At 52.0% G+C, this 10,208-nt stretch overlaps 1 protein-coding gene across 2 annotated transcripts; it reads right to left on the reverse strand.

The window, feature by feature from the left end:
* Window positions 1-1,536: 1,536 nt before the first annotated feature.
* Window positions 1,537-9,009, reverse strand: LOC100595640 (sialic acid-binding Ig-like lectin 8). Of its 2 annotated transcripts, XM_012509839.2 has the most exons (7): window positions 8,489-9,009; window positions 8,016-8,294; window positions 7,739-7,786; window positions 5,968-6,237; window positions 5,237-5,333; window positions 4,773-4,869; window positions 1,537-3,182 (listed from the first exon to the last, which is right to left on the reverse strand). In XM_012509839.2, exons 1-7 carry the CDS (start codon window positions 8,946-8,948, stop codon window positions 2,928-2,930), a joined length of 1,506 nt encoding a protein of 501 aa, XP_012365293.2. In that variant the 5' UTR covers window positions 8,949-9,009; the 3' UTR covers window positions 1,537-2,927. The 2 variants fall into 2 exon arrangements, with proteins under 2 accessions (XP_012365293.2, XP_012365294.2); XM_012509840.2 differs by lacking the exon at window positions 8,016-8,294.
* Between the last annotated feature and the right edge of the window lie 1,199 nt (window positions 9,010-10,208).

A 10,208-nucleotide genomic window follows, 5' to 3' on the forward strand; every position in this document is an offset into this window, starting at 1 on the left:
CTGAGGCCTGCGGAAACAGGATGGGTCCAGTTCCCAGTGCACAGCAGGTGCCAGCAGGTGTGTTGGTGTCAGGTGTGTTGGCTTCTTAGGGCTTCCATATCAAATTCCCACAAACTTGGTGACTTAAAGCCACAGAAATTTATTCTTTGATGTTATGAAGGCCAAATGTCCCAAGTCATGGTGTCATTGGGCTGTCTCCCTCGGAAAGTGCTGGGAAGACTCTTCCTGGCCTTTTCTAGCTTCTGGGGGCCGTGGCAGCAAAACCCCAACCTCTGCCTCTGCTGTCAGGTGGCCTTCCTCCCTATGTGTGTCTTGTGTCCAATTTCCCTTATTGCATTAGGACACCAGTCATGGCACTTAGGGCCCACCTCATCCAGTATGACCTCCTAATATTAGCTTGGCTACATCTGCAAAGACTATTTCCAAATAAAGCCACAGGCATAGATACTGGGGGTGAGGACTTGAACATATCTCTTTGGGGGACAAGATTCAACCCACAACGACCCCATTATCAGGATGATGGGACCCTCTGATGTTTCCCTTGTCCATCTCCAGCCCCTCCCTCTGTCCCTCCTGAACCGCTGAATGTCATCTCCACAGGACATCCTGGATACTCTCAAATGGCCAGCATGGGAATCTGACCTCATTACTCCTATCTCAGCCCTGCCCCAAATCCTAGAGAGAAATGGAAACACCTCAATACACTATCATACAAATATATGTTCACAGCAGCTGTCTTGATAATCGCCACAACCAAAACAGTATCAATGAACAAGAAAAAGTAAGTAAATGAACTGTGATTTGCTCATACAATGCAATGGCGTCTTACTCAGCAATAAAGAGGAACAGATGCTGACACACACAACATGGATGAATCTCAAAACATGCAACGTGGCCAGGCTCAGTGGCTCACGCCTGTAATCCCAGCACTTTGGGAGGCCAAGGTGGGTGGATCACAAGGTCAGGAGATCGAGACTATCCTGGCCAACATGGTGAAACCATGTCTCTACTAAAAATACAAAAATTAGTTGGGTGTGGTGGAGTGTGTCTGTAGTTCCAGCTACTCAGGAGGCTGAGACAGGAGAATCACTTGAACTCGGGAGGTGGAGGCTGCAGTGAGCCGAGGTCACGCCACTGCATTCCAGCCTGGGTGACAGAGTGAGACTCTGTCTTCAACAACAACAATGCGACACTGAGTGAAAAACAAAAGACACGAGAATACACACTGAGTGATGCCAATTATATGAAGTTCAAGGGACATGGAAAGTAATATCTGGTGACAGGAATCAGAAAGTGGTGGCTCTCAGAGCTAGGGATTGACTAGGAAGGACACCAGGATCTTTCTGGAGTGAAGGAAAATTTCTCTATCCTTGATTGAGGAGCTGGTTACACAGGGGTGCATGTTTGGCAAAACTCATGGAACAGCACACATAAGAGCTGCGTGATGCAACTGAAAAGCTAACGCTATTTTTAAATTTCAAAGAACGATATATTAGCCTATTTTCACACTGCTATTAAGAAATACCCAAGACTGAGTAATTTATAGATGAAAGAGGTTTAATTGACTCACAGTTCCAATGGCTGGGGAGGCCTCAGGAAACTTACAATCATGGTGGAAGGGGAACCAGGCACATCTTACGTGGTGGCAGGCAAGAGAGAAGAGCAGGGGAAACCACCACTTACAAAACCATCAGATCTCGTGATAACTCACTCACTGTCAGGGGAACAGCATGGGGGAACCACCCCCATGATCCTATCACCTCCCACCAGGTCCCTCCCCCAACACACGGGGATTATAATTCTGATTACAATTCTAGATAAGATTTGGGTGGGGACACAGCCAAACCGTATCAAACAAACAACCTGCAATTTGAAAAAATTTTTAAAATTGGGGGTAAACAAAATAAGTACAGATCCGCCATACAAGTTGGGCAGGGGGTCCCGTCCTTCATCTCCTCAGTGCACCTGTGTTGTTCCTGAGACTCTAGGCCATTGCTGCTCCCTCTTTTGTAAAAGTCAATACTCTGAAGGAATTTATTTCCTGAAAACTTATGGCCAAGGGGTGCCCGGCCTGCAGATTGCTTGACTCAGTGCTAGATGAGAGAAGAGACCTCAGAATCGGACGGGCTTTAAATTCCAGCCCTGCCCTGAGTAGCCGAGTGGCCTTGAGACAGACCCAGTGAGGTTTCCATACCCGGATACACCGTGGAACCATCAAGTCACAATGATTAGCACACCCATCTGTGCAAATATTTATCTGTTTTTGTGAGACCATTTAAAATCTTCTTTTAGCTCCTTGAAAATATTCAATGCAAGCTGGGTGTGGTGGTTCATGCCTGAAGTCCCAGCACTTTGGGAGGCCAAGGCAGGCAGATCACTTGAGGTCAGGAGTTTGAGGCTAGCCTGGCCCACTTACAGTGAAACCCTGTCTCTACTAAAAAATACAAAAATTAGCTGGGAGTGGTGGCACACGCCTGTAGTCCCAGCTACTTGGGAAGCTGAGGCAGGAGAATCATTTGAACCCAGGAGGTGGAGGTTGTAGTGAGCAGAGATCGAACCACTGCACTCCAGCCTGGGCAACAGAGCGAAACTCCATCTCTCAAAGAAAAAAAATATTCAATGCATGATTCTGTCATTTGAGAGAACATGGATGAACCTAGGGGATATTTTGTTGTATGAAATGAGCCAGGCACAGAGAGGCGAGTACCACATGACCTCATCTCTGTGTGGAATCTAAAATAGTTAACCTCAGAGAGGTCGAGAGGAGAATGGTGGGTAGTAGAAGCTAGGGGCAGGTATGGGTGCCGGGTAGCCGGGTAGCCAGGGAAACGGAAGACGTTGGTCCAAGTTTTGGTTAGACAGGAGGAGGGAGCCCTGGTGACCTACTGCATAGCATGGGGCTCTAGAGGGTTCTTGTTCTATGAGAATCAGCCTCTGACTTCTTTGCTGGAGGGGTTGTGATTGCTCAAACAGGCCTGAGTCTCTGCAGTTTCTCGCTTATGGATCTTGATCTCCGAGTATTCACTGTCCGTGGCCTCCTGTCCCTGCGGGTCCTGATGCTTCACTTTATGGAAGCTGAGGGTTGCATAATGGAGCTCTCCTTCCTCCCCTGACGAGGGGGCAACAGCTGGGGGAGGCTTCTTTGGGGGGCTGCCATCTTTCCAGGATTCAGTCAGGGGTCCCTGGACAGAGAGAGAGAGGGGAGTCGGAACAGAGCAGTGGGGCCAGGATGAGGCAGGGAGAGTCTGGGAACGAGGCCCAGGAGATCCGTCCTCCATTCATCCCATCTGCATTTTTGTCGAAGCGTCTTTCACGCTTTCCTCCAATATTTAACACTTACTGAGCACATGTTTAGTGTTTACTAATCTCATTAACTTCCAGCAACAACTCCATAGTAAGATATTATCATTATCTCCACTTTATAAATATGAAAACTGAGGTCGAAACAGTCAGCACTGCACCCAAAGTCCCTGTTGCAGCAGGACCCAATCCAGTCTGTTCCTTCTGACCCCAAAGCCTGGAGTCCTGCTGAGGCCCCCGTGTGTGAGGCCCTGAGCCAGTGCTGGATAAACTGTGATGGACAAGGTAGGTGCGGGCCCTGACCTCCTGTAGCTCACTGTTTTTGTTTTGTTTTGTTTTGTTTTTTGTTTTTTTTTTGAGACAGAGTTTGGCTCTGTTGCCCAGGCTGGAGTGCAGTGGTGCAATCCCAGCTCACTGCATCCTCCACCTCCTGGGCTTAAGGGATCATTCCATCTCAGCCCCCCAAGTAGCTGGGACTACAGGAACTCACAACCATGCCTGGTTAAGTTTTGCATTTTTTTGTAGAGATGGGATCTCATTATGTTGCCCAGGCTGGTCTCAAACTCCTGGTCTCAAGTGATCCTCCTGCCTTGGCCTCCCAAAGTGGCAGCTCAGTCTTTAATTGAGGGAGGTGGCAACAAATGACTGTTAAAGAAATGAATATCAGCTTGGGTGCGGTGGCTCACGCCTCTAATCCTAACACTTTGGGAGGCTGAGGCGGGCGGATCACGAGATCAGGAGTTCGAGACCAGCCTGGCCAACATGGTGAAACCCCGTCTCTACTAAAAATATAAAAATTAGCCTGGCCTGGTGGCGCATGCCTGTAATCCCAGCTACTTGGGAGGCTGAGGCAGGAGAATTGCTTGAACCTGGGAGGCAGAGGTTGCAGTGAGCCGAGATTGCCCCACTGCACTCCAGCCTAGGTGACAGAGCCAGACTCCGCCTTGAGAAAAAAATAAAAATAAGACATGAATATCTACATGTAAATTATGATATGATGGGCAAAAAGAGGGTAAATGAGAGAGAATTACAGGGCCTTGATTGAGACATGATACCTGCCCTGGGGAAGCTCACAGGTTAGTGGCGTAAAGAGGACAAGCCGGTCAAAGAAATCAGGTCCCGCCAATAGGAAAAATAATAAGAGGGGTCAGGATGGCTGGGGCCAGGGAGAAGAGATGCCAGCTATTCTTGGGGAGGAAAAATGGAGGAGAGATAGTGAATCGGGGCTACAGAGAAGAAAAGGAGGACAGAGAGGAGATAACTCCTACTCAGTGCCTGGCCTGGGAAAAATTGGGGGTAGGGACTGCCATGCTGTCAGCAAGATGGGGAGTCCTATAGGAGAAGCCGGCTTGTGGGAAGGAGGAGGAGATGAGGAAGTGACTTTGGCCATACCAAAGAGAGCGATCCTGGGGGCCATCCTGTGGGAGGTGTCCAGGCTGGATGCTGGGTGTGGAGACTCCCACATCACTCACCTGAGAGGCCGAGCCCCTGATGGCCTTTGCATCCTCCATGCCTGTATCCCCCCCGCCTGCTGCTGGCCTTGCCGATTTCTTCCTGCAGGACCTCACTCTGAGTGAAGAGACCAGAGAGCCTTTCAGTGTGGTCAGATCGGGGTGCAGTTAGCAGACCAAACCCTGCCCTGTATTTCCTATTGGGGGCTTGAGGGGTGACCGAGGTGCAACGGGGGTGGTCCAGTTCCAGAGACCCCAACGGTGAAAACAAAGGCTCCGGCCTGCTGGATGGTGGGGCCCGAGGTTGCCACCGATGTGGAGCCCCACAAACAAGGACGCTCGTGAAATGCTCACCGTGCACCCGTGAGCTCATTCTTGCCCCAAGCTCTTGACCCGTCCAGGTCCTTCCAGCTCTGGCTTCAGGGATTCTGTTCCTGGCCTGCCCTCCCCAGGTCTCTCTCTCCCTCCCCAGGGTCAGTGCTCACATGATGAAGATGACGCAGAACGACAGGAAGGCCAGGGCTGTGGCTCCAGCTCCCCCGACCGCCGCCAGTGTCACTTCTGATACAAGCCTTGCGGTGCCTGCAGATGGATTGGAGTTGCTTTGGGGATTTATGTCACGGAGAACTGGGTCTCTTCCCCTCCCACTCTCTGCAGGGGCCTAGACTTCCATTCCCCTCTTCTCCTTCTCAGACACAGAACAGGAATGGGAGGGAGGAAGGGAGACTACTTCTGAGGCCAGTGACGCATGAGAGTGCTGGATGCAGCTTGTCTTGTCTTTATTTAAAATTTTGATATTGTGTTCTTGTGGAATCATTTTGCATTCAATTTTATTTTTTTCAAAAGATCATGGCATTGCAATGTTACTTTACTTGCTTTCTGAGTTGAATTTTTCTTTGGCTTCTTAAATTTGGTGCCAAGGCAAGTGCCTCAGGTGCCTCATCCTAGTCTGAGCACTGCAAAGCAAGGCGCTTGTCCCCCCAAACACATCTGTCCGGGGCCCAGCTCCTCCCCTCCAAGACCCACTCCCCCCCTCTCCCCACCCCGCACCTCTTTCCTGGCAGGGAGAGGACAGTGATGCTCTGGGTCGCAGGGAAGTTCCAGGCCTCACAGCTGAACACAGACCAGAGCTGAGCTCCCCCTTGAAGCTCGGGGGCAGTGGGTGGCCCATGAGGGTGGGGCAGGTGTGTTCTCCTCCAGCCCGTCCCTTACCCACCTGTGCCCTCATTCTGCAGGGAGAGGCTCAGGGAAATGTGCTGGGAGCCCCGAGGGTTCTGAGCTCGGCAGGTGAATTCCCCTTCATCCCCCAGGTGCACTCGAGGCAGCTCCAGCAGCCCAGGGTTTGAGGACGGTGAGGGGCACAGGGTCAGGCTCCCCCGGGTCCAGCTCAGCCTGGCAGGGGGATTGCTGTTGACAGCACAGACCAGGCGCAGAGACTGGCCCTCCAGGACTGAAAGAGATGAGCCATTTCCCAGGGCTGTGGATGCTGCAGAGAAAGAGACAGCAGGTCATCCCATTACTGGGTATATACCCAAAGGACTATAAATCATGCTGCTATAAAGACACATGCACACGTATGTTTATTGCGGCACTGTTCACAATAGCAAAGACTTGGAACCAACCCAAATGTCCAACAATGATAGACTGGATTAAGAAAATGGCACATATACACCATGGAATACTATGCAGCCATAAAAAATGATGAGTTCATGTCCTTTGTAGGGAGATGGATGAAGCTGGAAACCATCATTCTCAGCAAACTATTGCAGGGACAAAAAACCAAACACTGCATGTTGCCACTCATAAGTGGGAATTGAACAATGAGAACTCATGGACACAGGAAGGGGAACATCACACTCCGGGGACTGTTGTGGGGTGGGGGGAGGGGGGAGGGACAGCATTAGGAGATAGACCTAATGTTAAACGACCAGTTAATGGGTGCAGCAAAACAACATGGCACATGGATACATATGTAACAAACCTGCACGTTGTGCACATGTATCCTAAAACTTAAAGTATAATAAAAAAAAAAAAAAGACAGAGGGTCAGAGAGACAAATGGATCCGGAGACAGAGGAAGGACACAGAAAGAGACTGGTGAGAGGGACTGACACACAGACATAGACTGAAGTGCTGGAAAACCCACACTCTCACGGCTCGGTGCTGGGAAGGTAAACTTGTCCACTTTTAATTGAGAACAACTTCACTGCGTCTTTCAAAATTAGAAACAACATACGACATTGGTATATTTTGCTTTTAGGAATTTATCCCATACACTTAGATATTCCTGTGGAAGTAGATACAAGACTATCCACTGCACAGTTTCTGCGGAAGGATGTTTGTGCCATGATTTTCCTTAAGGGATGCCACAAAGTCAGAGTCCATCTGTGCAGCGAAATCACACACGGTCCTAGAGGAGGGGGCGGACAGTCTCACTACGATGTCAAACCACCTCTGAGATCCTCCAGGTGCACAAACCAAGACCCAGGGCAGCCTGGACGGACACTGGTCAATTCCGTGGAGGGGGATGGGCATCGGAGGACAGACTTTGCTGTGCATTTTGAATTTCTGCCCGTGTGACTGTATCATCTGTGCAGAAGTACTTAGATCGAAACTACTGGGAAAATAGAAAGATCAGACAGAGGAAGTATTCAGGAGATGCCTGACAAGAATCTTGAAAGTCTGGTCCCAACATAAAAACGAACAAAAACCAAAAAACCGGGAGTCTGGTCCGGCTGTGTGAACGTCACCCTGTCCTTGCTGTGGGGCCGAGGAGGGGGTGTGTGGAGGAGTCTGAGGAGAGCAGAGACAGGATGGGGACAGGGGCTCAGGTGGCCACGCGGGCTGGAGATGTGGGCTCTTGTGCCCTGGGCTCACGCACGATGGCAGCTCTGTTTCCCAAAGTGAGTCTAGGATGAGGAGAGACCCAGCCCCATCCTGAGCTGAAGGCCCTGCTCCCCCAACCCCAGGGACGGGGCTCCGTCCTGCCTGTGGCATCTCCTTGGAAGACAGTCACCGTCAAGTTCCAAGGAGGGTCTGGGACAGAAAGACATGAAGACCTACATTACTATAAGGGCTGGGGACATTGGCCCTGTCTCCCCAGGAACTGCAAATACAGGGAAAATGGAGCCGGCATTCTCCTGACCCCACTCCCAGCCCAGATTCTGGGACCCAGAACCCAGTGTCCAGGCTTGAACCCCATCCCTTGCCCTCAGGAACACCTCCCAACCCATGAGGGACCCGGGCGTCTTGGTCCAGCACTCACAGGACACATTGAGTCGGACGGTACTGGTTGTGGTCACACCTGTCCCAGGCAAGGTCACCTGACAGGCGAGGCTGGTGCCGTGGTCCTGGGGCTTTGGGATAAGGGTGAGCACTGAGGAGCGGGCAGTAGTGGGGCCCGGGGAGGACATGAAGGTCCCAATCCAGGAGATCATGGGGGGCGTCCCCTGCTTACAGGCCCAGGGCACAGAGCAGGTCAGGTTCCTGGGGTGGCCAGACTCTAGGGTCCCTAGGATGAGGATGTCAGGCCTATGGGTCAGGGCTGGTGAAGATGGGGACACAGGATCAGGAGGAGGTATTTCAGGTGCAGCCCTGGAGGAAGCTCAGGCTCTGGTCCAGCTCCTCCCCAGAGCCTGACTTGCTTCAATCCCAAACCCCTCCCAGGCCCCATCCCAGCCCTGCCTTTCAGTCCCCCATGACCTTCCCCTTTGCTCTGTCCTGGAGCCCGTGCGTTACCTGTCACAAACACAGACAGCTGCTTCACTTTGTCATTCAACTGTGATTTGTAACTCCATTTCATGCTTCCTCTCTCTAGCCGAAAGAAATATGACCCCTCATCCCTCTTGCTGGCGTCTCTGATGCTCAGGGAGCAGTCGTTGCTCCAAATGTCCCCAAGGAGTTGGAATCGGCCCTGGGTCTCTTCCTGCACTTCTCTGTCTGGGTTGTTTGTGGCCACTGGAGCGTCTCGGTTTGGTCTGTCTCCTGCCCGGAACCAGTAGACATGAACTGGGTCAGAGTAAGTCCAGCCATCTCGGGGGTAGGAGAAGGAGCAGGGCACATGGACACACAGGCCCTCCTGCACCGTCACCAGCTCCTGCACTTGCAGCAAGTAACCATCCCCATATTGTCTGTCTCCCTCCATCCTCTTTGTCCCCCAGAGCACGGGAAGCAGCAGCAGCAGCAGCAGCAGCAGCATGCCTGGGTTTGGAGGTGCCAGGGCCGCCAGGGAGCATCTGTTCCTCAGGGTTCTTCTCTCAGAAACTGAGGGCTCAAGACTTAGGGGAGGTCCTGCAGGAGGTTGTGGGTGAAGTCAGAACAGTGACCTCCTCAGAGGAGGAACTTCACACACAGACACTGTGAGGGCCGGGTCAGTCCTGGGCGATCCACCGTCCACCACCCCATGTCCACTCCTGGGAACCCTGAGGCCAGAGAGGGTGAGAGACTCACCCAGATTCCCACCCTATGCAGGGCCCACCCTCTTTCTTGCTTCCCGGACTTGCCCTTCCATTTGGGTAACATTTTCTGCAAGGTGAAATTGGGTCCCATCTGGCCAGACCCCTGAATCACCCCTGTGGCTGTCACTGTTTGTGGAGGTCATACCAGCCAAAGGTGGAACTCAGGGCCATGAGAGACTGGGGTGCAGGTGAGGTGAGCAGGCAGCCTCTCCTCCCTGTCTCAGCAGCAACGAAGTGGGCACCTCCTCTTTGCACAACGAGGTCAACACAGCAGAGCCAGACACTGTCCCCAAGGAGTCACTGTGCAGGGAGGAGACACGGAGGCTCCTGACGTCTGAGCTCTCCAGGACGGGAGCTTCATGGGAGGCACAGGCAAGGTGGGGTCTTTCACTCCTAGGTCGGGGGTTCAGTCTCAGGAGGACTGAGCAGAGGGACACGGGGCTGTGGAGGTGAGGATTCTGCATGTTGATACACACGAAGGACGGGGGGCGGGGGGAAGCCTGGCTCGCAGGAGGCCTGGGAAACTGAGGCTGCAACTGTTGTAGTGTGGGGTTTGGAAGGGGGAAGTGTCAGAAGGGAAAGGGTCAATTTGAAAAGGGCACACACTTCTCCCTTGGTTGCAGCTATCTGGGTATCAGAGTGGGTTTCTTCACCACCCATATCTTACTCAGCCACACTTCCCCTGGTTACTCCACAGCACGTGGGGTCTGCCGTCCCCAGGGTTTTTCCCCTGCAGGCTCTCCTCCCAGGGGTCCAGGTGAACAGGAGTCACGGAACGAGGACACCGGCCCTGGGGTGTGCAACTTCAGCAATTGGCAGGATTTCATGAGAGGAGAAATGTGCACCTGAATTCAACAGATTACTTTAAACTGTGTGCCTGGGGGCTGGGAAGAAGTTGAGGGGGATCCTGGGAGGTGGAGCCTCCTTTGACTCAGGTCAGTTTTCTTGAAACATTTTTTGGGGGGTAAATATAAGAAATAGAGATAAAAACAACCCCCAAA

The sequence above is a fragment of the Nomascus leucogenys genome, chromosome 10, assembly GCF_006542625.1.
Source record: "Nomascus leucogenys isolate Asia chromosome 10, Asia_NLE_v1, whole genome shotgun sequence".
In the NCBI taxonomy this organism is placed as follows: Eukaryota; Metazoa; Chordata; class Mammalia; order Primates; family Hylobatidae; genus Nomascus; species Nomascus leucogenys.

Bases quoted from the DNA above. Each gene is read 5' to 3' on its own strand.
- LOC100595640 (XM_012509839.2), bottom strand. From the start codon at position 8,948: ATGCTGCTGCTGCTGCTGCTGCTGCTGCTTCCCGTGCTCTGGGGGACA. The intron at 4,870-5,236 runs GTGAGCACTGAC...CTCTTCACTCAG, and splicing joins TTCTGCGTCATCTTCATCAT to AGTGAGGTCCTGCAGGAAGA. The intron at 3,183-4,772 runs GTGAGTGATGTG...CTCTCTGTCCAG, and splicing joins TCAGGGGCTCGGCCTCTCAG to GGACCCCTGACTGAATCCTG.